At 38.0% G+C, this 27,149-nt stretch overlaps 1 protein-coding gene across 4 annotated transcripts in view; it reads left to right on the top strand.

The window, feature by feature from the left end:
- LYST (lysosomal trafficking regulator) overlaps positions 1–27,149 on the top strand; it is a 218,835-nt gene that overhangs the window by 42,819 nt on the left and 148,867 nt on the right. For all 4 annotated transcript variants that reach the window (XR_004244971.2, XM_032136200.2, XM_032136199.2 and 1 more), the window contains exons 2-3: positions 7,483–7,572; positions 11,006–11,204. Coding sequence is in view for 3 of the 4 variants with exons in the window: in XM_032136200.2 (XP_031992091.1) it covers positions 11,013–11,204 (192 nt within the window). In the remaining variant the exon portion in view is untranslated. The remainder of the gene's footprint in view (positions 1–7,482; positions 7,573–11,005; positions 11,205–27,149) is intronic.

Below are 27,149 nucleotides of genomic sequence, written 5' to 3'. Positions count from 1 at the left end.
GAGCATTGCTGAAATTGGAATGAAAGGCATGGTGGATTTAGTCTCAGTAGTCACTGTAAAGAAGTTGGTCACTGGCCTAATAGACAGAGGACTCAGCTCACCTGGTGTGGAGTGGTTTTGCCCTGACAGCAGACTCTGCACACATGCCTCAGTTTTTCTTCTACGTTCTTCACAGGTGGCAGTACCATTTATCCAGTTAACCAAGCCAGTATTCAGAGAGTTGTCCTGATCCCTCCCTTACCACTCACTTCTCCATCCAATTAATCACCAAAATTGTGCTCATTTTAACTCTTGGATATTTAATAAAATTACATTCTTCTACTGTTGCTTTAGAAAAAAATATCGTTACCATTTGCTTGGAGTATTACGCCAGTCTCCAAATTGGTTTTCATGCAGCTAGAGTTTTCTCCATAAAATGTGTCTTCCACATTGCCACTAGAATGACCTATGTGTTCAAGATTGCCACTCACATGTTCAAAATAATTCATGGGCTTCCTGTCACCTGTAGCAGTGAGTCTCAGCCCTGACTGTTCATTAGAATCACCTATGAAGCTTGTGAAAAATACCGATGTTTAGGTCTTGCTGTGGGTTTAGCAGATTAGGTTCTCTGATGATGGGGCCTAGACAAACTCTATAGGTGATTCTGATAAGACTCACTAGCCAGTAGATTAAAGCCCAAGGTTCTTAGCATAGTGTACAAAGCCTTTCACCATCTGGTCTTTGCCAGCCACTCCCTCCTCACTTTTCCTGTTTCTCATTTTGTAGTTGTGACACCAAACTTACTGTAATTTCCTCAGTGACTTAACTTGAGCTGCTGTTTCCATCTCTAATGCTTTTCTTCCCTTCTTTTCTCCCTTTACCTGTGCAACTTCAATTTATTCTTCATGAAGCTTCCCTGGCCACTCAAATTGGGTTAAGTGCCCCTTAGCAGTACATAGTACCCTATATATTGATTTGCCTTTGCCACCATAATGTAATCTTCTTGAGGGCAGAGACTGGAATTACTTTATGTTCTTAGTGTCTGATACAAAGTGGTTGTTTTGTAAATGATAGCTGGCAGACTAATAAGCAGGAAGAAGAATATGGAACAAAGCCGGAATATAGAGAATTGGGGTACAGAGTTCCTAAAATTCAAAGTAAAGGTAGGTAAGATGCCAGAGATAGTCTCTTGAAGGGAAAGTAGTTGTAAGGTGATAATAGGCAGTATCTCTACTAAACAATTGGAAATAATATGTGAAGGAAAGGGAGAGGGAAAGTGGCCACATGAACTGATGATTTATTTTTATTTTATTTTATTTTATTTCGTTTTATTTTATTTTTTGAGACAGAGTCTCGCTCTGTCGCCCAGGCTGGTGTGCAGTGGCGCGATCTCAGCTCACTGCAACCTCCTCTCCCAGGTTCAAGCGATTCTCCCAAGTTGCTGGGACTATAGGCGTGTGCCACCACACACGGCTAATTTTTGTATTTTTAGTAGAGATGGGGGGGTTCTCCGTGTTGGCCAGGCTGGTCTCGAACTCCTAATCTCAGGTGATCCACTCACCTTGGCCTCCCAAAGTGCTGAGATTACATGCATGAGCCACTGTGCCCGGCATGAACTGATTTTTAAATAATGTGCACAAGAAAGAAAGAAGGATATGAAACCAAATGGTTGGGTGCAGTGGATCACGCCTGTAATCCCAGCACTTTGGGAGGGTGGAGGTGGGCGGATCACCTGAGGTCAGGAGTTTGAGATCAGCCTGGCCAACTTGAACCTGGGAGGCGGAGGTTGCAGTGAGCCGAGATCATGCCACTGCACTGCAGCCTGGACGACAGAGCGAGATTCTGTCTCAAAAAAATAATAATTATTATATATCTAGATCTATATATAGATATAGATATATAGATATAGATATATACACCTACATACACACACCGACACATATAAAACCTATAGAATAGGAACACAGTCCTGGTAGTATAATGAGCTAAGATTTTGAAAAAGTTTGGGCTGACCTTTTACATTTTATATGTGGAGAACGAAAATGAGGCCAGGTGCAGTGGCTTACGCCTGTACTCCCAACACTTTGGGAAGCCAAGGCGGGAGGTTCACTTGAGCCCAGGAGTTGGAGACCAGCCTGGACAACATGGTGAGACCCTGTCTCTACAAAAAGAAAGAAAGGGCGTGGGGGTGGGGGGTGGGGCAGTAGGGGGAGAGAGAGAGAGTGAATATGACAAATAAATAATAGATTCTTACCAACAAATGGACCCAATAATCAGATACAGAGAACAAATGAAATTTCTTAGCCTTCTTCTCTTCTCTGACATGGAGAATGATCTACACACAGACTAATAAGGGTAGAAGTGAGGAAAATAAGAGGAGAAAATTGAAGCCCAAGATTGGGGAGGAGATTGTATCAGAACTCTGGATGCTCTAAAATGAATTCACATATCACGGTCAGATTCTGAGAACATTTGTTAATGTCGTTGCTGAACTAATAATCTTTGAGTAATTATGGTGAAATATGAAAACTTATAGAAGGCTGTGGAGGAATAATGTTCTAAAATTAAAAAGAATGTAGATTCCATAGATTTTTGTAAACTTGATGTTACTTCCACAAAAGACTCTAGAGATCATTTTTAAAGATTTTCAAATATTATACTTAAAGAAAAGATGAGCAATAAAGGCTATGTGGGCTCTCTAAGAATTCATTCCAGATAACCCAGTTTCTACCTATAGATTCTACATTTACAGATTAAGAGAATGCCGCAGCTGTAATATATCTAGATTCCCATAGAGTATTTGACAGTCTACCATTCTATACTTGGGAACATGAAGAAGAATTGGATTATAGTATGGGTATAGTTATTGAACAATGGAACTCAATCTTGATTTAGTTACTCATTGGCAGCCTGGCAGGAGGTCTTTTATGGGCTGCTGTTTTTTGACCCTGTTACACTCATCAGTTTAACACCTCCTTCCCACTTCTCACTCTCAGCTGGCAATCTTGCTGTTTATTGCACCAAGAAAATAGAAGCACCTGAAAAAAACTTCTTGGTCCTCCTATTGCCGAATATACTAATCTTCCTACATCTATACTCATATTCTCTGACATTCTTCTTATTCAATTAGATGAACTGCCACTGTTCCTTCCACTTGTACGTTGGTCCTCTTCGTTTTGCTTGCTCATTGTTCCTAGAATTATCTCTTCTCATTCTAGTTTTTCATCTGTTTTCCTTTCTCTGTTAGAGAAACATACTATGTTTCAGCTTAGAAACAAGCTATAATATTAATCAGGTTTTTTTTTAACCTCACTTATCTCATGTCCCCCTCAAGCCATCACCCATTCCCTTGCATGCTTTGTGGCAGAACTTCTCAAAAGAGCTGTCTAAATTGCTTGCCTTCATTTCCTCACCACTCTTTTCCACCCCACCAAGACCATTCTTTGAAAAGATTGTCATAACTTCCATGTTGCTAAATCCAGCAGTCAATTCCCAGTCTTCGTCTTACTTCTCAGAATTCTCTTTTTTTTTTTTTCTTTTTTTTTTGAAACAGGGTCTCACTCTTACCCAGGCTGGTATGTGGTGGCTCAATCTCAGCTCACTGCAACCTCTGCCTTTCAGGTTCAAGCAGTTCTTATACCTCATCCTCCCAAGTAGCTAGGATTACAGGTGTGCACCACCATGCCGGCTAATTTTTGTATTTTTAGTAGAGATGGGATTTCGCCATGTTGCCCAGGCTGGTCTTGAACTCCTGGCCTCAAGTGATTAGCCTACCTCACCCTCCCAAAGTGCTCTGATTACAGGCTTGAGCCACTGCACCTGCCAGCTTTCTCTCAGAATTTTTGATAGCATTGGTTACTCTTTTCTGTTTCAAGCTTTCTTCACCTGGTTTCTGGGAGATACCACTCACCTGATTTTTCTCCTGCCTCACTTGCTGTTCCTTCTCAGTCTCCTGTATTGGTTACTTACCCTCTCCCTTGACTCAGCCTGCTAAACCCAGGGCTCAGTCGTGAAACCTCTTCTCTGCTCCCTTACACTCATTCTCTAGATCCCCACTGTTCATTATAGTAGCCCCTAGCCACCTGTGGCTTTTGTCTGCTATATTGTGTGGCAGAAATTATAGAACAGGCTCATCATCTCAGAAAGCTCTGGTGAACAGCACTGCTCTGGGTTATTTCATCTGTCTAGTCCCATGGCTTTAAAAATTTATTGATGATATCCTGATGATTCCCAAACTGATTCACTAGTTCCAGCTTCCCTGCCTGTTTTGATCTTCAGCTGCCTACTTGATTACTTAATTTCTAAGAAACCTATCACACCTAACATAGCTAAAACTGAACGTTATTTTCCCTCCCAACTGTTCTTATGTCAGTCTTACCTATCAGTAAACAGTACTATTCTTCACACAGGCTAAAAAACCTTATAGTCTTTTTTGGGTGGGCATTGGGAGGGACTTCCATTCTTGGGGAGAAATGGTTTCAGGGGAACACTTCTATTTCCTCTTTCCATGCTTACTTTAGTTCCTGAGAAGGAAGAATGGATTGACTTTTCTCACTTTTTCTTTGCAATTATTTTTTACCTCTTTTCCTCTTGCACTCAATATCCAGTGCATCCAGCATACATTTATCTCAGTGGCTTGGAACACACATTTCCCAGATACCCACATGGTCCATTTACTTATTCCATTCAAGTTTTTGCTCAAATATTACTGCTTCAGACCTTCCTTGTCCATCCTATCTGAAACAGCATTCCTATCACTCTATACCCTTACTTTGTTTTACTTTTTCATCGAATTAACATGACCTGACATTATAGTGTATGTTTGCTTTTCATCTGTCTCTACCTCACTATAATACATGATGGTAAGGATTTTGATTCTGCTCTAAACTCAGTGCATAAATTAGTAGCTCACATACAGTAAATGTTCAATAACATTTGTTGAAATAAATGACATATTGATGAAACTTCTGATGACATAAAATGAGATGTAGCTAATACATTAAATCAGTGTTTGTGTATGTATCTTTTGTTTTTGCTTGTTCATATTTTACATTTTACCAGTCGCTATATGAGAAAAAGTGAAACATGATTTTTCTGAGAAGGTCATTTATATGATTATAGGCATTTGTTACTATGTTTTTCATTTATGGTAAATGCCAAGGATATAAAAATTCTAAGAATATCGTTGGGGCAAGTTTTCTTTGTTATGACATTATAACAATTGTTGTATTAGAAATTGAAATTATAGTAATAAAGTTAGATTTAAAATTGGGCATTATAGCTATAAAAGGCAAAAAGTAATAAGACAGGGTCGCTGGCCTTAAGTAACTTGTGACCTAGAGGGTAAAACAGTCATAGATAAGTAACTACAGGGTGTGTCTATGTAGTTTGGAAACAGAAGCAAATATATAATGGGCTAAGGGCATCATTATTAAAAATGTATCTATACTTCCAGACGTTCTGGACACCTAGAATGATACAGGATGATAAAAATTAGAATACAGGTGTGTATGAAGCGTGCTGGCAGACTCAAGGAGGACACATGTGACTGTGCTGGTGGTTAGAATTATGATCTTGGATAAAATGAAACTGCATAGATATTCAAGTGAGGCTTTGTAAAATACAGAGATAAAGAAGCCATGCCAGTTTAAGAGCATTAGAGAAATCCCTCAGCTTGGCCTAGAAAATGTCCCTCGATAAGAGAAACAGACAGATCTAGCTGACCAGCTGCCAGCTTTCACTTCTTACGGCCGCACTGAGTTAGCTGGAATCATCTTAGCATTGCAAGATAGATGGCAGAGCCATCAGCCTTGTGGTAGTCCAAGCTGGAGGGTGGTAGTGGTCAGAGCAACTAATATAATACCATCTTTAGGCTCACAGTTTGACCAGTAATTTCCCTTCCATAATTTTATTTTATTTTTTCCCCTTCCATAATTTTAAAGTTAAAAATATCTGCATGGGCCGGGCACGGTGGCTCACATTTGTAATCCTAGCACTTTGGGAGGCCGAGGTGGGTGGATCACCTGAGGTCGGGAGTTTGAGACCAGCCTGGCCAATGTGGCAAAATCCCCCCCCCCATTAAAAATACAAAAATTAGCTGGGCATAATGGTGGGCACCTGTAATCCCACCTACTCGGGAGGCTGAGGCAGGAAAATCGCTTGAACCCAGGCGGCAGAGGTTGCAGTGACCCAAGATCGCGCCACTGCACTCAAGCCTGGGTGAAACTCCTCTCAAAAAAAAAAAAAAAAAATTGCATGATACTGATTAGCTTAGGAGGCAGCAGGAACAGGTATGGAAGGTGTGTTAGGACTCTATTCCAGGGCTGTTCCACTCTTGGTTGAGCCGTTGATATACTGCTTTCTGGTGCTCTGCCAGAGGAATGAGGGGGTGAGACTGAAATATACCCTGTGCTTTGATAGCTATGTGCCCTGCTGTGGAGCTGCACCCATCAGGAAGGGATGTTTTTTCCTAATTCACACAAAGCCCTGCATTGTCTAACACAGCTGTTTTCTGCCTGGTTTATCTTCAAGTGCCTAGAATAATGTGTGGTACAAGAACTGGTTGGCAAGCTGAAAGAAACTTAAGACAGTTTTCCAGAATTGAGCATTTTGAAGTAATTAAAGATCACTCTGGGCCAGGTACAGCGGCTTACGCCTGTAATCCCACTACTTTGGGAGGCCAAGGTGGGCAGATCACTTGAGCTCAGGAGTCCAAGACTAGCCTGGGCAACACAGCAAGACCCCGTCTCATTTTTTTTTTAATAAAAATAATTTAAAAAACCAATCTGATTTTAAAACTTGTAATTCAGAATATCATGTTTGCCGCATAACTATGATAAGGAAACATTCTTCATGCTTCTTCCTGGTAAGCACTGTAGAGAAGGGGAGAGCAGGTAACTAAAGAGAAATATCCTGTTGCTATCCCAGAAATAGAAATTTATCCTTTAGTCTTCTAGAAATAACCTTCATTATATTCTACACAAAAGATTAATTCATTTAAAAACTTCAATAAGGATATGAAATTTGATAATGATTAATAAATTGATGTTTGGTTTTAGTATTGTCTAAGTTCTTATGTATCCTCAAATACCTTTCATCCTAACAGGAAAGTAATGGCTGTACCTAGGAACTTTGAGTTGAAAACCTTTTTTTCTTGATAGTATTTAGATATTCCACTGCCTCCTAGATTCTAGTGTTAAAAGACTGGTCTAATTCTCCTTTGCAGTTAACTTGTGATTTACCTGGAGGTTTTAAGTTAAGAACTGGAAGAGGAAAAGTAGAAGCTATTATTGAGTTGCTTTTTCAGATCACTATGTTCCAAGATTCCCTCTCAAGAGGAATTCTTGAAGTAGGCATTTTTTTAGTGTGCTTCTAAGATGTAAAAATTTCATTGGTGGTTTCATACATCATGTATGAAGACTGGCCACTGATTATGTCACAACTTTGTTAAAATTATTTGTGGTTTACTATTGTGATTAATATGTTTGTCTTTTTTTTTTGTAGGTGAAGCTTTGTTCTAAGAATATTTGTTTCATCGAGTTTATGAGCCCAAATGATATAGACTCTAAATGTTACAGCAGTGGTGAAAGACTGGTAAGTATATAATGTAATAAATATTAACCATCAACATGATTTTGAAGGCTTGAAACTACATGATTATGTGACATTCGTTAAACCCCAAAGTTAAAACAGCTAAACTTTTCTTAGTAGAGATGGATGTATACTTTGTGGTTTATTCATACAATGGTATATTGCATGATGGTTTAATGGAATGAACATAACATTAAGAGGAAAAAGCAAAGTTACAAAAGGATATATACAGTATACCATTTATATCTGGTTGTTGGCTATAACCTCATGTTATATATTCTTTGTTTCTGGGTACTTTAAATATTAGAAAAAATTTAAAGAAAATACCGTGCAATCGTCTCTTCAGTTGACATTAAAAATGACTGAAAGTCATTCAGTTAAATTCAATATTTCTGTTAGGAAGAGGTGAATACTTCCTAATGTACAAAGCAAAAGTGTCCCCATCACCACAACTGATGTTGTTCTGTTAGTGCAAACTAATACAATTAGATAGAATAATGGAAATTGTATGAATATTGGATAAGATAATTCAGAATTTTTGTTATTTGTAGATTATAGAGTATTATATCTGGGAAATTCAAAACAAAATAATAAAAAAGCTCAGAAGTTTAGATATATGATTATTATATCAAAAGAAATCCACTTCCTATGTGCCTACTATGTACCAGTTTTATTTTTTATTTATTTATTTTTTTTTTTGAGACGGAGTCTCGCTCTGTCGCCCAGGCTGGAGTGCAGTGGCGCAATCTCGGCTCACTGCAAGCTCCGCCTCCCGGGTTCACACCATTCTCCTGCCTCAGCCTCTCCAAGTAGCTGGGACTACAGGCGCCCGCCACCACAGCCGGCTAATTTTTTGTATTTTTAGTAGAGACGGTGTTTCATCGTGATCTCGATCTCCTGACCTCATGATCCGTCCGCCTCGGCCTCCCAAAGTGCTGGGATTACAAGCGTGAGCCACCGCGCCTGGCCTTATATACCAGTTTTAAATCCTAGAATATATAATGGAAAACAAAATCGCATTCATAATAATGGCAAAAATATAAAGTGCCTTGGAGTAAACTTAACAAGAAATATGTAAAACCTACCTTATGAAATAACAGCAATTTCTACTTCAAGGAAATAAGATAAAGGTGCAAATAGTATAAGGGTGTTAATTGTAGCTTTGTTTACGATAATAAAAAGCTAGAAACAATCTATTCAAAAATAAGAGATTGGCTACATAGTAAACTATAACATAATGCAATATATGTAGTATTTACATGTAGCAGTATGCCATACAGCTATTAAAGAGTGAGAGCTCATGTGTTTTTCAATATATCTAAATGAAATAAAAGCAAGTAATAGATCATGTATATACACTAACCTATTCATATAAACATGTATATATTTTAGGTACATTTTTAAATCAGGAAAAAACATACATTTCTGTTGAGATTATAATGCCTTTTACTGATATGGCATTAACTTTTATATCTAAAAATTTATATTGATTTCCATTATCTTAATTTCTAGAAGATAGACTTAATTATTCCCATAATTTTTCAGTTTTTCACATTTTTAATATTTCTAAGGTTGCAGTGTATCTTGCAATGGATGGTGTCTTATAAGCACTTGTGAAGTAGTTGACCTGGCTTGCACATGAGTGCACTTGACCATAGACTTTCACATTGTCAGTGCTTCAGCAGACTTCTGTGCATTGCTGGTACTATACCTGTTGAGTTTTAAATGTTTTCCTGGTTGTTTTCTGAAACTTTCTGCTGATACCATCTGGTAAGATCAAGAAAGCACCAGCATATAAATTTATAGAATGACATTAGTAGCTTTGAAGGAAAATCCCAGAAACAATTGTGCAGTTCTCTTAAGTGCTGTGTCATGAATGGTCTTGATGGCCCAGAAGGTGATATTGTAGGGAAATTTTATGTGATAAGAAGCATTGTGTCGTAGTTTAATTCTTTTTTAGTGGTGTACTAAGTAATTATGTATCCTAAAATTATTAACAGATTCAATGAAATATATTAAAGTTGGATAAATATGAACTGAATATAAATTAGGTTATTGGATTATTGAATAATTTTACTTTCTGAAAGCATATAAAGAACCAATATTAATATATAATAGAGGTTATTGCCACATTTTAGAATGAGAGATGTACTTTATATTTTTCTGCCTTTCTAATATTCAAAAATATTAAAAATATTGACGTTTGTTATACTAAAAGAGAGTTACTGTAATACCTAGAATTCTGATGGGAATCAAAGAATTAAACTATGAGGTCCCAGAATGAACAGGAACTAAGGTAGTATTAGGAATTTCTCTGGTATTTCCCTTTCATGTTTATCTACTTCTCTTTGTTGGCTTCTGACCCTCAGCTACCTCATAATGACTACCACAGCCCCATCTCTGTGTGACCTTTCAGCACATCAACTATATCCCTTTAGTTTAAATTCCCAAGAGAGAGAAAGAAAACCTGATAAGTCCAGTTCCTCTTTGCAGCCCACACTATACAAGTCACATCTTGTGATGAGCATGGATTGTAGCTGAACTGGGGCCCAGAGCCTGACTGTGCCTCTTGGCAAGAGGCATAGTCATATATGCACTGCCCTCTCAGCAGGGACTGTGGGGAGGGCTTCCCCCTGAAGTGGGTGAAGGGAGGTAAGGCAATACATGTCTTATTTAACTTAACATCTCTACGTTAAACATCTTTTAAAGGTTACTGGATACCTCAAAATTACTTTTAGCCCGGAGATGAAACGATTTTGAAACTCCTTGGGGATTTTGTTGTTCATGGTTTTTCCCTTCTGGAAATTTGTACATTTTTCTCTGTATTTATGTTCCCCCATTCTGTTTGCTGTACCTTATTTTCCTTAATCTTAAAATGTCACATTACCCTTTATTTGATTTAAATATGTCATAAGAATTGAAGTGGCATAACTTTAGCTGTTAGAATTATTCAGCGTTTATTCACCTGATTGGAAATCCTTTTTATTAACTGAACTTTGGTGTTTGGGGAGGATGGGTCAGTGATTGGTGGGCTCTATCAAGTGAAAAATGGGTTATATTTTTAAAATACCAATTTATTATAAAATATGTAAACCAAGAACATTTTATAAGTAATCGGTTTATTTTTATTGTATTGAAGAAAGAAAGTCTTCTCTCTTAAAAAGAGAAAATGTCTTCTGTCCAGGTGCTGTTACTTACCCATTCTCAGCTATGCTCAGGTATTTCAAACCTGGGATTCATTTCGCCATGGCAGGAATTGTCTAAGAAGCACCTGACTAGGTCAGAACTATGCCTGAAAATATTATAGGGTTAAGTACCAATTCCCAGTAATTTTAAGCCAATCTTCAGTTAGAAACAAACAACAAAAACACATAGTTTTAAAAGTAAATTTGTATTTGTTTTCCTAATCTTTTTTTTTGTAATATTTATTTTATAGCTCGGTCATGAGCACCGACAGTAACTCATTGGCACGTGAATTTCTGACCGATGTCAACCGGCTTTGCAATGCAGTGGTCCAGAGGGTGGAGGCCAGGGAGGAAGAAGAGGAGGAGACGCACATGGCAACCCTTGGACAGTACCTTGTCCATGGTCGAGGATTTCTATTACTTACCAAGCTAAATTCTATAATTGATCAGGTAACATTTTTATATCAAATACTTATTTTCATCAATATATGATAGTTAACTATAGCTACATGGTTTTGGATTACATAGTTTCTGAAGCCTCCTTGAGATAAAGTCCAGTCTTTCACATTATTCCACTAAAAAAAAAGTGGACCTATTTATAACCGTATTGTTTATTTGAATACTTTCAAAACATCTGAAATATCTTAGAATTATGAATTGCCTAAGAACTAAATGGTTTCATATATACTATGCTTTTTATCATAATATCAGTGAGATAACTATGGTTCTTAGTAGAAGTATAAGACATAATCTTATATCCCTGTATCTTATGTCAGAAACATGATGAATTTTCATTTTCAATAAATATCAAGTATGTTTTTGAAAAATTTTTGGAGGCTGCTAATTCTGGAGTGAAAGCAGAGTCCTTTTATGTGAACTAATAATTACTGAGTCCTTTAGCTTGTATACATCTAATTTTTCAAACGTTTTTGGCTTAAAGTATGGTATGACCATATGGTTTTGCTGTTTTCTTATTATAAAATTAACAGTTTTAAAACTAGTTGAGACTAGATGTTTTCATCTAACCTTCTTTTACAGATGAGAAAACAGATCCAGAAACATTAAGTACTCACATAAATTAATTTTAAGGCCAAATGTGATTTATATCTTTATTTCATTTTAGTAGAAAATGAATAATTATTTTGTGAATGTAAAACTCTACAATCTGCTTTCAGGGAACTAATTAATATAGTTAGTTGAAAAAATAATAAAGTGTAACACCAATATGATGGTTTTTTTAACACTTTGAATATTACCAGCTTTAGATGTAAAATTGGCCATCATTAAATAAAATTTCTTTGCTATGAAAGCATTTTGCTAATAAATACATATATTGAGGAAATATGGAGACTAAAACAGTACCTCTGTTTTCACTGTAAGCTAAGGAACACAGCAAATACAAATTAGGAAGCATGTACTTGTCATGGAATTTTTCAGGACATTTGTAGGTTTATGGTTTTTTTTGAGACACAGAGTCTCGCTCTGTCACCCAGGCTGGAATGCAGTGGTGCGATCTCGGCTCACTGCAGCCTCCGCCTCCGGGTTCAAGTGATTCTCGTGTCTCAGCCACCTAAGTAGCTGGGACTACAAGTGTGCACCACCACACCCAGCGAATTTTTGTATTTTCAGTAGAGATGGGGTTTCACCGTGTTGGCCAGCTGGTCTTAAACTCCTGACCTCAAGCAGTCTACCCCCGTTGGCCTCCCAAAGTGCTGGGATTACAGGTGTGAGCCACTGCACCCAGCCAAGTTTATGTATTTTTATTCTTTTTCATGAATGTGATTTGTTAAATGAGTGATTTAATATAATTTTATTTTTATATATTTGTATGACTTTTCTGTAAATAAAATTTAAAATCAGAAAAAATCATGTTAGACCATGTGTAGTGATTTATTTTGAAATTTTGATTATTTAATATGTACACCATGCTCTGTTCTTCTTCCCCACAATAAAAAAATTCAATGCTTTGTCTTTTTTAAAATATACCATATAAATAGAATCAGTAATAGTAAATATCGAGGAATGACTCTAATAAAATATGTACAGTACTTCTGCATGGAATTCTATAAAACATTATTGAGAGAAACTAAAGAAGACCCAAATAATTGGAACATTATATAATGTTCATGTATTGAAAGAATCAATATTATAAACATACATGTTTTCTCCAAATCTATAGATCCCAATTTAATCCCAATCAAAATCTTAATAACAGCATTATTAAAAATAACATTATTGAGATATAATTCAGATATCTTAAAATTCACCCATTTTATGTGTACAATTCAGTGGCTTTTAATGTAGTCACAGATAAGTGCATCTGTCACCACAGTTAATTTTGGAATATTTTCATCACCTCCAAAAGAAACTCCATACCTTTTAGCTATCGTTCCCCTATCCCTTCCATTCTCCTACCCCTAAGCAAACACTAATCTACTTTCCATCTCTCCAGATTTTATGCTTTCTCTTTTATGTCATGAAATGTCTTTTAATGTATTACTAAATGACTGAAATAATTCATGTCATAACAGCAGCAGTAGTTTCTCTTTTGGGAATATTTTGCTAGTCTGTAGTGTTAGCCATTCTAAAAGAATATGAAGTAGTATCTTATTGTAGTTTTAGTTCACATTCCTCTAACAACTAATGATGTTGAGCATTTTTTCATTTGCTTATTGGCCATTTGTATATCTTCTTTTATGAACGTCTGTTTAAAAGTTTTGTACCATTTTTAAGGTCAGGTTATTTGTTTATCATCAGTTGTAGCAGTTCTTTGTGTATACTGGATCCAAATCTATTGGATTCCAAATATGATATTTTCTTTGTATATATGGTAAAGAGAATACTTTCTCTTTTAAGTCATAAGATATATTTTAAGGTATTAAATGACTAAAATTATTTAGGTCATAAGTTAAATATTTTTTTCCTGTGGTGGTATTTTTTAATCCCTTCTTTCCACCTAGTCACTTTTTGGAATATCTGTAGCAATAATAGTAGGAACAGTAGATGTGCCTTTGGAGTGAAAATAAATAGCCATTTAAAACATAGGCCTTTATCAACATTTAGTTCTTTCAATTAGGAAATGGAGAATGAATGTTTGAGTTTTTAAGGGGAATTAATTGAATGAGATTTTATCATTTAAGATGAAATCGTAACACTAGACACACAATTGTATGTTTTAGGAGGAAATTTAGTTTTTCTATCTGTGCTTCTCATGAATAGGAGCACTTTCTGAGTACTCTGGGGTGATTTAAGCCCTTTCCCACCAACTGTAGTCCTTTTGCTTTATTAATATTTATTTATTTTTGAGACAGAGTCTCACTTTTTCACCTAGGCTGGAGTGCAGTGGCACAATCATGGCTCACTGTAACCTCAGCCTCCAGGGTTCTAGAGGTTGTCATGTCTCAGCTACCTAAGTAGCTGGGATTACAGACATGCACCACCACGCCTGGGCTAATTTTTTAAAATATTTTTAGTAGAAACAGGGTTTTGCGATGTTGGCCAGGCTGATCTCAAACTCCTGGCCCCAAGTGATCTGCCCACCGTGGCCTCCCAAAGTGCTAGGATTACAGGTATGAGCCACTGCGCCCAGCTTATTAATCGACATTTAATATAAAGAACTAAATAGACTTTTTATTGAGGTATAATTTATATACAGTAAATGCACAGATAATGTGTATGTAGTTAGATGAATAGTGACAAATACACCTCACATCAGTAGTCCCAATCCTTTGGGAGGCCAAGGTAGGTGGATTACTTGAGGCCTGGAGTTTGAGACCAGCCTGGGCAACATGGCAAAACCCCATCTCTACAAAAAAATAAAATTAGCCAGGTGTGGTGGTGTGTGCCTATAGTCCCAGCTACTCAGGAGGCTGAGGTGAGAGGATTGCTTGAGCCTGAGGGGATCAAGGCTGCAGTGAGCCATGGTCGTGCCACTGCACTCTGGCCTGGGTGACAGAGTGAAACCCTGTCTTAAAAAAACAAAACAAAATCCAAATATTTACACCTGTGTCGTCACCACCCAGATCATTGTTTAGAATATTTCCGCCACCTTAGAAAGTTTTGTCATGCCTTTTTTTCAGTCAGTCCCTCCCCTTCACTCACTGCAAGACCACCACTGTTGTGACCTTTAGCATCTAAATGTAGCTTTGGAATCATGTAATATGTAGTCTCATGTCTCTGAAATTCATCCATGTTGTTGCATAATTCAGTAGTTCACTACTTTTTAATTTCTGATTAGTATTTCATTGTAAGGGTGTACTGTAATTTGTTTAACCATTCACCTGCTGTTTAATCTTTTGAGCTGTATGCATTTGGCTATTATGAATAAAGCTGCTTTGAACATTCCTATAAAAGTCCTTGGATATATTTTCATTTCTCCTGGGTAAATATGTAGGCATACAATTTGTGGGCAAAGGATAATGTTTGTTTAATTTTGTAAGAAACTGCCCAACTGTTTTGCAAAGTAGTTGCACCATGTTTCATTCTTACCAGCAGTGTATGAGAATTCCAGTTCTATATCCTCTCTAATATTTGATATTGCCAGTCTTTTTAGTGTTAGTCATTCTAAGTGAATATGAAGTAGTATCTCATTGTAGGTTTAATTTGCATTTTTCTGGCAATTAATGATGTTGAGCACCTTTTCTTTTTCTATATTTGTGGGTCTTTCTAGACTGCATTGTATTCCACTGATCTTTCATGTAGTCTTTTATCAGTGCCCTGTCTAGATTACTGTAGCTTTTATAAAAATAAGTTTGGAAATTAGATGTTGTAAGTTGTCTAATTTTGTTCTTGTTTTTAAAGAAAGTTTGGCCATTCTAGATCCTTCATATTTTCATATAAATTTTAGAATCAACTTGTTATTTCCACAAAATGCACACTAGGATTTCACTTGAGATGGCATTGAATCTATAAATCAGTTTACAGAGAATTGACACTTAACAATGTTGAGTTTTTCAATGCATGAACATGATATCAAACTCTATTTATGTCTTCTTTAGTTCGTTTCTCTGCACTATTGAGTGGTTTTCATTGTAGAGGTCCTGCCTGTTGTTTGGTTAAATTTATTCTAAATATTTTATTCCTTTTTTATGCTATTATAAAAGGTATTTAAATTTTTTATTTTCCTGTTGTTTGTTGCTCATAGAAATACAATTGCTTTTCGTATGTTGACCTTGTGTCCTGTGCCTTTGCTAAATTCATTCATTAGATCTTGAAACTTTCTGTAGATTCCCTAGGATTTTGTATGTAAATAATAGTGTCATCTGTGAATGACAATTTTACTTTTTTCCCAATCTGTATGCCTTTTATTTTGCTTTCTTGACTTTTGCACTGGCTTCTAGTACAGATGGAAGTAGTAAAAGTGGACATCCTGGTTTAATGTTTGACCTAAGGAGAAGCATGAGGTATTTCACCATTAAATGTGATATGAACTCTCAGTTTTTCTTAGACACTTTTTATCAGGATGAGGGAATTTTCTTCCATTCCCAATTTGTTGAGAGTTTTTATACTGAATGGGTGTTGAATTTTGTCAAATGCCTTTTCTGCATCTGTTGAAACTATCATGATTTTTCTTTTTTATTCTGTAATGTAGGTGAGTTATCTTGATTGTTGTTGTTGTTGTTGTTGTTGTTGTTGTTTTTGAGACAGAGTCTCAACTCTGTCGCCCAGGCTGGAGTGCAGTGGCGCAACCTTGGCTCACTGCAACCTCTGACATCCAGGTTTAAGTGATTCTCCTACCTCAGCCTCCCAAGTAGCTGGGATTATAGGCGCCTGCCACCGCACCTGGCTAATTTTTGTAGTTTTAGTAGAGACGGGGTTTCACCATCTTGGCCAGGCTGGTCTTGAACTCTTGACCTCATGATCCACCCGCCTCAGCCACCCAGAGTGCTGGGATTACAGGTGTGAGCCACTGTGCCCGGTGGTAGTTTTTAAATGTTTGCATTCCTGGAATAAACTCCATTTTGTTCATAATTTATTATACACAAATTTTAATCTACTTATTCTTAGGGAAAAATACTCTTTTTAAATATCAAAAACATTCTTTTTAATGGTTAAAGATGACAAAGTTGAATATTTCTACCACACCACCATGCCCAGCCTATCTTTGCTTTTAATCTCAGCACCCATATCAACTAGATGAGTGACTTTAGTTAGTCACTTAATTGCTCCAGAGCACAGTACCCTCATCAGTAACATAAGGACATTCAGCTGGATGACTTAAGGGATCCTTCCAATATAAAAATTTTCTCTGTGTAATATTTGAAAATAATGGCTTCTGGTTTCTTCTATGCCCTATTGCCAACATATATATCAAAATTGGACTAGTATACATGACCATGTGTTATAAATACTACTTTTTAAAATTTCAGTGATACATAATTTCCATACCTACTGCACTCTGTGGATGTTTTATAAAGTTGTTACTTATGTTGCTGAGTAAAATGTGAAGTTTTACCAAAGGGGGTTGTACATTTATGAACAAAATATAATTCAAACATTATAATAGGTTTTTAAAAATCTTTGGCTATTTTCTATGTAGGAGAGTACTTTATTCTTCCTACATTTTTGTAGTATTATCACTTTAATGTATAGTACTGCTGAAATGGCCTACCTGTAGTGATATATAAAATAAACAGAAAAATATCAGACCTTTAGAAGTGTGGCTACAGTTTATTCACTGCTTTACTCAGCAGACCGTTAAGTACCTACTATGCCCAGCACCTCTGCTAGATGCGGAGATGAAATGACAGCGACTGTCTTTACCAGGAGCTCTTCGCTTTTGAAGAGATAGATAAATAAATGATGACAAAACAGTGTAAAAAGTATTTGGTGAATGTAGTGGAGAGGGGTCATCAGGACCTGCTTCTTAGATATTGACATCCCTAAGTAGGAATCGGCAATGTAAAGAGGCAGGAAACACCAGACCAGAGGAATTGCACATGAAAAAACACGGGGGCTAGAGAAAACACAACACATTCAATGAATTACAAGTAGTTTAGTGAAGTTACAGCGAAGCTGAACTTTGCTTTGCTTTTGGTAAAACGGGGATGGGCTAGTGGGGAGACCTGAAGGGCAGAGGCCATGACATGGCAAGCCTTGTATACCATGTTAAGAAGTCTTAATTTTATTCTGGAAACATTGGGGAAATTTTAAAGCAAGGGAATAGGCAATGAGAATTATTCTTCAGATTTGACAAGTGAGTTAATGATAAAATTGGCAAGAGTTGTTTCAATGGGAGAATAATGCAAACTTTTAAATGTAGTAAAGGTAATAATAAATGAGCATTAATTTACTATATCTAGTTCTATAGTTTCTGTTCACACACAAACCTAGTTCTATCTATGCATGATTGGTCTGACAGGAATGAGAGGATGTAGGGGATGTTGGCATTCCTACTTCTTGGAGTAGTGAGAGTGTGATCGCAGTGGAAATCTTAACCACTCGACAGTGGTGCTATCCATAGAGAGTAGATAATTCATTGAATGATTCCCCTTTTAATTAATCCCCCAATTATCCACCCAGACTGATTGAAGCAATGAATATATCAGTTGATTGTGGTGTAACAGACCATGTTCCAAAACTTAGTGGCATAAAACAATGATTTCTTTGCTCTTGATTCTGTTGAGTCGGCAGTTCTGGCATGGCTCAGCTGGAATAGCCACTTTGGCTCCTTGAGGTATCAGCTGGTCTTACATCTGAGTTTGCAGTCATTTAGCAGATTAACTGAGGGCTATTGGGTGGGGCTGTTGGCCAGACTGCCTCAGTTCTCATCCACATGGCTTCTCGTCTTTCAGTAGGCTAGACTCAGCTTATTTACATGATAATGGAAACATTCCAAGAGGGTGCAGAAGCTGCAAGAAGTCACAACAACATGTTGATCACATTCTGTTGGTCAAAGCTAGTCACAAGGTCAGCTCAGATTTAGGGATGGGGAAATAGACTCTATCACTTGATAGGAGGAACTGCAATTGATTTGTAGCTGTGTTTAACCTACCATGGTCTCTTCTCTGACTAAAATTATTATTATTCCTCCTACACTCACTTCCCTCTACGCCTCTTGAAGTATATATTATTCCATCATGACCTCAGTCTTGAATTGATGATCTCATGGTATGCATCAGTTCTGGATACACATGAGGCTTTCATATATAGTAATTTTGTTGCAGCTCTTCTTGATTGAGAAACTTATGAATTAGACAGGTTATCTGCTCTGCATATGCCCTATATACAATAATGAGATAGGAGTAAATTAATTGTAATAAGAAGAGGGACAGGAGAGGAACATAGCGATCTCTCGGCCATAGCAGTCCTGAAATCCAGTCAGCACATGTTGTCATGGCCCCTGTTCTAGGGTCTGGGAATATATTTTTCTTCTGTGGGAGTGGTTCCCTAATCCATGTTTCTCCAGGACTCTTGGTTCCACCCTATGAGGTATGTTCTCTTTTCTATAACAGATAGCCCATAATATATAGCTTTCTCACCTTACTTCCTGCCTGTTGAAGAGTGGGGGCCCAGAGGCCTTTTTTCGTTTTGAACTGTGTCTATCCTATCCCTTTTAGGCCAAGCTGTTAGTATCTTTTAATAACCAACTTTCTTTGAAATGTTGTGAGTTTCCTGTGAATCTTAGTGGGGTTCACTCTATGCCTCAAAAGCCACATCTATAATAGTCTTTGAGACAGCCTTCTCTGCTTTGTACAGAACAATGCCCTGAAGATTCTTAGTAGTACTTTTGTCTAGGTGATAGGGTCCACTAGTTACCACCTAAGTCTTTCTGGAGTCTTAACAAAGAGTATTATGGCCATTTAATAACCACTGTTTGCCTAAAGGGGAGGTGGGGGCAGAATGGGAGCTGGCTGAGCAAACTACAGGCTACAGGCCGATCCTGTTGCCATTGACTTGTTTTTGTACAATGTACAAGCTAAGAATAGTTTTTGCATTTTTAAAGGGTTGTTAAACAGAAGAATATGCAACAGAGACCATATATGACTCACCAAGTCTAAAATATTTACTATCTGGTTCTTTACATAAAAAGGTTGCAATTCCTGGTCTAATTCAAGAAAAACTGTTAGCATGTTTATCGCTGGGAAAAACAGTACATATAACATAACTATCCTGACTCATCAAAAACATTTGATAAAAGGTCTAAAAACAAATTAAGCTTAGAATAGAGGATTTCTTTCATATACAAAGATTAGAAGAACCAATTTTTTTTTTCTTTTTTGAGACAGGGTCTCAGAAAAAAAGACTCTGTCATGCAGGCTGGAGTGCATTGACACGATCTCAGCTCTCTGCAACCTCTGCCTCCCAGGCTCAAGCAATCCTCCCACCTCAGCCTCCCAAATAGCCGGGATTACAGGCATGCATCACTATGCCCAGCTAATTTTTGTATTTTTTGTACAGATGGGGTTTCACCGTGTTGCCCAGACCGTTTTCAAGGTCCTGAGCTCAAGCAATCACCCTACTTGGCCTCCCAAAGAGCCGGGATTGTAGGCGTGAGCCACCATGCCCAGACGTCAATAATATTTTTAATAAGAAGTGCTACATGGGACCAATACAAGCATAATTCTTTATTGCTATTTCCATTTGATATTATGTTTTAAATACATGTAGTGGTAAAGTGGAATATGAAAGCTAATGTAGGAAAGATGGAGAAATAAAAATACTATTTTTTAAAGTAATGTGTACGGAAAAATCCAAGAACTCATCCAGAAAACTATTCAACAAAGTTGTGGAGTATAAGGCAAAGATGTTTGTTTTTAGCTGCAGCTATACAGCTAGAAAAAAAAGGAAAGAGAAAGATCCTATTTGTATTACTAATGTAGAAACCTTCATATATGTGTATATACACATATATTAGAAATAATCATAAAATTCTGATAGAAGAAATAAAGGGCTTAAATAGTCCATACACATATATTCCTGCTTATGCATGGAGAATCAAATTTAATTAGCATGTCAAAATACAGATTTAATGTAATATCAAAAATACCTATTAGGCTGGGTGTGGTGGTTCACCCCTGTAATCCTAGCACTTTGGGAGGCCAAGGCAGACAGATTGCTTGAGCCCAGGAGTTCAAGACCAGCCTAGGCAACATGGCAAAACCCCATCTCTACAAAAAAATACAAAAATTAACTGGGTGTGGCGGCACGTGCCTGTAGTCCCAGCTACTTGGGAGGCTGGGGCGGGAGGATCACCTGAGCCTGGGCAGTGGAGGTTACAGTGAGCCATGATTGTGCCACTGAACTCCAGCCTGGGTAACAGAGTGAAACCTTGTCTCAAAAAAAAAAAAAAAGAAAGAAAAGAAAATAAATAACTATTAGCTTTCCATCACATTCTGGATAGAGTCCAAGTTCTTTATCATGTCATCCAGAAGTCCTTGAACCCTAGCCATCTGGTGTCCATCTGCCTGTGCAGCTTCCTAGACATCAGTCCGGTTTGTGATCTTAGCCCTTTCCCCTTTGACTCACTTGCCCATTTTCTCCCATCCCACCACTTCTTCTTCTGAATGGCTAGGATAGGCAATTAGTTTAAAACCCAGTCTAAACAATAGTTATGAAAAGGGCCAGTGCCTGGCACCTTGTTGGTACTTGAAATATGTTTCTTGAATGGAAAAATTACCTCAATGAAAGTTATTTTACTGTTTGTTGTTTCTATGGGGAATTTTATAAAGGTGTAACGCAGTTATTTTCCCTGTAAAAAGGAAGACATAAAAATGTAAGTATTGGCCGGGCGTGGTGGCTCACACCTGTAATCCCAGCACTTTGGGAAGCTGAGGCGGGTGGATCATGAGGTCAGGAGATTGAGACCATCCTGGCTAACACAGTGAAACCCCGTCTCTACTAAAATTATGAAAAAATTAGCCGGGTGTGGTGGCAGGTGCCTGTAGTCCCAGCTACTCAGGAGGCTGAGGCAGGAGAATGGTGTTAACCCGGGAGGTGGAGCTTGCAGTGAGCCAAGATCACGCCACTGCACTCCAGCCTGGGCAACACAGCGAGACTCCATCTCAAAAAAAAAAAAAAAAAGTAAGTATTAAATATAAGTGGTATGTTATTGTTATTGGCTGATTTCTCTTGATTGGGTGGTCTAGAAATAGCAGGGAATGGACCTGTTCATGGCATATATTGTCTAATATGGCACATTGGGAACTTCCCACTTGGATAGCATGAGGGAACACCTCATTCCCCTGGATTCTGTGACTACCGTATGTACAAAGGACCATGGGAGATAAAACTTGGGAGATAAGCTCTTGGTTTGAAATAGAGGGCTGCAAGTTCTGATTTGCCAGGGTGCCCACAAATTAAGAGTAAAGGATTATATCACTTCTAAAAGGACAGAATTACAAATGTGGTTTCTTTGGGACCAGAAAGGATAAATCTGGGAATAAATGATACCCAGATACTAATAAAGAAGTAATACACCCAGAGGATTGAAGAGAACTTCCCCAATGATGAACTGTGTTTGAAATTGTGGTAATCAAATGTGAAGCAGAGACTCATTTCCCTCAGTGCTATATTGGGCATCAGGGTGGTACGGGATGCCCTCTTCAGGACTACAATTCCAGCAGAGGGGCCAAAACTCAAACATCTGCACTCGCCTCATTCTCATTCTTTCAAGGCCCATGGTTTGCAAGAACTAACTCACTTGGTGAAATGGGGGCAACAGGAATGTTCTTCCTTTCTCTTGAGGGGGAGAACAGCAATCTTGGGTTCCTGTGGGAGGAGAAGCTCCACAGAAGAGGTGTTGCTGGGTCTGAGCCTTGAAGGTAGTTGAGAAGTCCTCAGCTGAGTGGGAAGGACCTTGTGTCATGCAGAGCTCTGCCAGGAGTCAGGAATGCCTATTCACGCAGCAGTGGTGATTTGCCAGTATGTGGAGCAAGGGCTGAATTATCAGTACAGTGTGTCCGTAGCACTTTCTCAGACCCTTGAGGTTTCTGCAACTCCATTAGAATGCTATTAGTTCACCTGCCAAAGATGAAGACTCAGATTAGGAGGACTCTACTGGAAAGATGTGCCAAAAATTGGTGTATCTTTTTTTTTTAAAAAAGACCATGTATATTTTTATTGGCATCTTTAAAAATGTTGAGGTATACTGAGTATGAGCTATACATGGAAATGTTATCTATACATCTTTAGTTTTATTATTTGGAAGTAAAGCACATGGAAATGGGGCCCTTTTATATGTTTTATTTTGCATCTAAAATTTAAAGTCATTCATGCAGTGAATGGTTATTGAATACCCAACTCCATGTTAGGTGTTGGGTGGCAGAAAACGGGGTGTTTGCTGAGGACTAGGGCCTGAGCCCTGGAGTCCATGCCCTGAGAGAAGACTGAGAAGTATGTTTGGGAAAGTTTCCCATCATATTTAGAGATAAACCTGAACTCCTTTGTGTGGTCCACAAAGGCCCATTAGATCTGACACTGCCTACCTGTCCAACCTACACCCTCCAGCCTTGTCTCCTAGCCCTCTCCCTCTTGCTATGTATGTTTCAGCTACTCTCCTTCTTTCTGTTTTTAAAAAAGGTTGTAATATATAATTCCTATTAAAATAATCATGAAATGATTAAAGTTAATTATAATCATGAAGTGACAAAAATAATCATGAAATGACAAATTTCTGGAAAAATGTACATCACAAAATTGACATGTGTATAAATCTCAAAAAATCATCACAGAAAATATTGTAAAACTTACATATTTTCTCCTTCAAGCGCTTAAGGGACAATTCTATTGCCAGTGGATTCCTTCAAACTCTTAATGAATAGATCACTTTTGTGGTAACAAATATGTTTTTTTAACTTTTATTTTAGGTTCAGGGGTGCATGTGCAGGTTTGTTATATAGGTAGATTGCATGTCATGGGGTTTGGTGTGCAGACTATTTCATCACCCAGGTAATAAGTATGGTACCCAATTAATAGTTTTTTGATCCTCATCCTAGTTTTTTGATCCTCACCCTTCTCCCACCCTCCATCCTGAAAGAGGCCCCAATGTCTGTTCCCTTCTTTGTGTCCATGTGTACCCAAGGTTTAGCTCCCACTTATAAAGTGAGAACATGTAGTATTTGGTTTTCTGTTTCTATTAGTTCACCTAGGATAATGACCTCAGCCTCCATCCATATTGCTACAAAGGACATGATCTCGTTCTTTTTTGTGGCTGCACAGTATTTCATAATGTATATGTGCCACATTTTCTTCATCCAGTCTATCATTGATGGGTATTTAGGTTGATTTGTTATCATGAATAGTGCTGTGGTGAACATAAGCACACGTTTGTCTTTATGGTAGAATGATTTATATTCCTTTGGGTATATACCCAATAATGGGATTGCTGGGTTGAATGGTAGTTCTGTTTTAAGTTCTTTGAGAAATTGCCAAATTGCTTTCCACAATAGCTGAACTAACTTATGTTCCCATCAGCGTTGTATGAGTGTTCTCTTTTCTCCACAACCTCACCAGCATGTTTTTTTTTTTTCTTTTTTTTCATTTTTAATAGCCATCCTGACTGGTGTGAGATGGTATCTCATTGTGGTTTTGATTTGCATTTCTCTAATGGGTAGTGATGTTGAGCATTTTTTCATATGCTTGTTGGCGCGTGTATGTCTTCTTTTGAAAAGTGTCTGTTCGTGTCCTTTGGCCACTTTTTAATAGGGTCGTTTGTCTTTTTCTTATAAAGTTGTTGAAGTTCATTATAGATTCTGTATATTAGACCTTTGTCAGATACATGGTTTGCAAATATTTTCTGCCACTCTGTAGGCTGTCTGTTTACTCCGTTGATAGTTTCCTTTGCTGTGCAGAAGCTCTTTAGTTTAATTAAGTCCCATTTGTCAGTTTTTGTTTTCGTTGTGATTGCTTTTGGCATCCTTCGTCATGAAACCTTTGCCAGGGCCTATGTCCAGGGTGGTGTTTCTTAGGTTATATTCCAGATGGTTGTAGGTGTGCAGCTTTATTTCTGGGCTCTGTATTCTGTTCCATTGGTCTCTGTGTCTGTTTTTGTATGAGTACCATGCTGTTTTAGTTACTATAGCCTCGTAGAGTAGTTTGAAGTCAAGTAATGTGATGCCTCTAGCTTTGCTCATTTTGTATAGGATTGCTTTGGCTATTCAGAGTCTTTTCTTATTCCATATGAATTTTAGAATAGCTTTTTCTAATTCTTTGAAGAATGTCATTGGTAGTTTGGAATAGCATTGAATCTGTAAATTGCTTTGGGCAGTATGGCTTTTTTTTTTTTTTGATGGAGTCTCTCTCTGTCACCCAGGCTGGAGTGCAGTGGTGTGATCTCGGCTCACTGCAACCTCCGCCTCCCAGGTTCAAGTGATTCTCCTGCCTCAGCTCCTGAGTAGCTGGGACTACAGGCACATGGCATCATGCCTGGCTAATTTTTTGTATTTTTAGTAGAGTTGGAGTTTTACTGTGTTTGCCAGGATGGTCTCGATCGCCTGACCTTGTGATCTACCTGCCTTGGCCTCCCAAAGTGCTGGCATTACAGGTGTGAGCCACCACGCCCAGCCTTTTTTTTTTTTTTTTAGCTGGAGTCTCACTTTGTTGCCAGGCTGGAGTGCAGTGGTGTGATCTTGGCTCACTGCTTTCTCCTCCTCCCGGGTTCAAGTGATTCTTCTGCCTCAACCTCCTGAATAGCTAGGAATACAGTCAGGCACCCCCACGCCCAACTAATTTTTGTATTTTTAGTAGAGATGGGGTTTCACCAGTTGGCCAGGATGGTCTCGATCTCTTGACCTTGTGATCCGCCCACCTCAGCCTCCCAAAGCGTTGGGATTACAGGTGTGAGCCACCACGCCCGGCCCCATTTTAACAATATTGTTTCTTTCTATTCATGAATGTGGAATGTTTCTCCATTTGTTTGTGTCATCTCTGATTTCTTTCAGCAATGTTTTATAATTCTCATTGTAGAAATCTTTCACCTTCCTGGTTAGCTGTATTCCTAGGTATTTTATTCTTTTTGTGACTATTGTGAATGAGATTGTGTTCTTGGTTTGCCCCCCAGCTTGCGTGTTGTCAGTGTATAGAAATGCCACTGATTTGTGTACATTGATTTTGTAGCCTAAGACTTTGCTGAAGTTATTTATCAGATCTAGGAGCTTTCGAGCTTTCTTGCTTTCTATGAAAAAGCCAAACCCATTCCCAACACTTCATATACTTGCTAGGAGCCCTTTTCCTCCAAATCTTTGCATGGATTCCTTCTTCTCATCAATTAAGTATCTGCTCAAATAGCCCACCCTAAATAGCCTGTCTAAAATGTTACCCTTTTTGTCACTCTGTAATCTCTTTCCTAGATAATTTCCTTCATAGCACAGCATTATATCTGAAGTTTTCTTATTTTTACCCATTATTTTCTGTCTCCTGTGCTAGAAAGTAGGCTTCATGAGGATATGGATATTGTGTTCACCACAGCATTTGAAGTACCTGACACAGTGCCTGCCCTGTTTAGTAGGGGGATCAAGAAATATTTATTTAATGGATAAAAGAGGAAAATGGGCATTCAGACAGTAACACTTCAGCAGAGTGTTTGCTGGAATGGAAGCAAATCAGCAACATGAAAGCTAAGTTTACTAAGGGAAACAGGTAGGGTGTTAGAGAAGTCTCCCCACAGAGGAACTAAAAACCTAGAGAATGAGTTGCAGTTTGGCAGATGGGAGGATAGGGATGGAGAACTGCAGAAACAGTGTATGTGAGGAAGACCTGTTGGGAGCACAGAGACCAGTAGTTTTCAGGGGAAACCCTTACCAGCTAGATGTATGGGGAGGGCTCATGTGTGGCGGAGGGAGCTGAAACTGGACAGGTCAACAGGAATCATTGCCATGAAGGGTTTTCTATGCCTAAAAAGGGGTTTAGATTTTACTAAACACCTTTTTTGAGGAATTCTGAGCCTTTTCACAACCAGGACACCAGAAGGAATAGTCCAAATGTCCTGTCTTTACTTTCTCACTTCCTTTGACTCTTCAGCCTATTGTAATTGGAGTTGCACCCAAATCACTCCATTAAAGCCATTAGTTAAGGGGCATTCCAGTTGCTAAATGCTTTTCGGCCATCATGTCACACAGTGAAAGGGCAACAGCTTTGGCCCTGCTGACTCCTTTCTTTTCTGAACTGGTCTCTTCTTTGGTTTCTCTGGTTGTACTTCTCTTTCTGGGGGCTACTTTTCAGTAGAAGCCTTTCCAGGCTTTTCTTTAGCATTGCCCATCTTTAAGTCTTTAAAGTCCAGAGTTTCATTTTTGGTGGTCTTCTATTGTCATTCTATATTCTCGCCCTGGGAAAACTCACTTATGTTCTTGCCTTCCACCCCAATTACTCCTAAATCTTGTTATTTACTTCATATTTTTTTAAGTTCCAGATCTGTATACATTTACTGTCTACTAAAAAGCCGTTAGGATAGCCCATAGA

Source organism: Hylobates moloch, unplaced genomic scaffold (genome assembly GCF_009828535.3).
Source record: "Hylobates moloch isolate HMO894 unplaced genomic scaffold, HMol_V3 SCAFFOLD_18, whole genome shotgun sequence".
Classification (NCBI taxonomy): domain Eukaryota; kingdom Metazoa; phylum Chordata; class Mammalia; order Primates; family Hylobatidae; genus Hylobates; species Hylobates moloch.
Note: the sequence above shows the minus strand (reverse complement) of the source record. Positions and strands in the feature narration are given on the sequence as shown.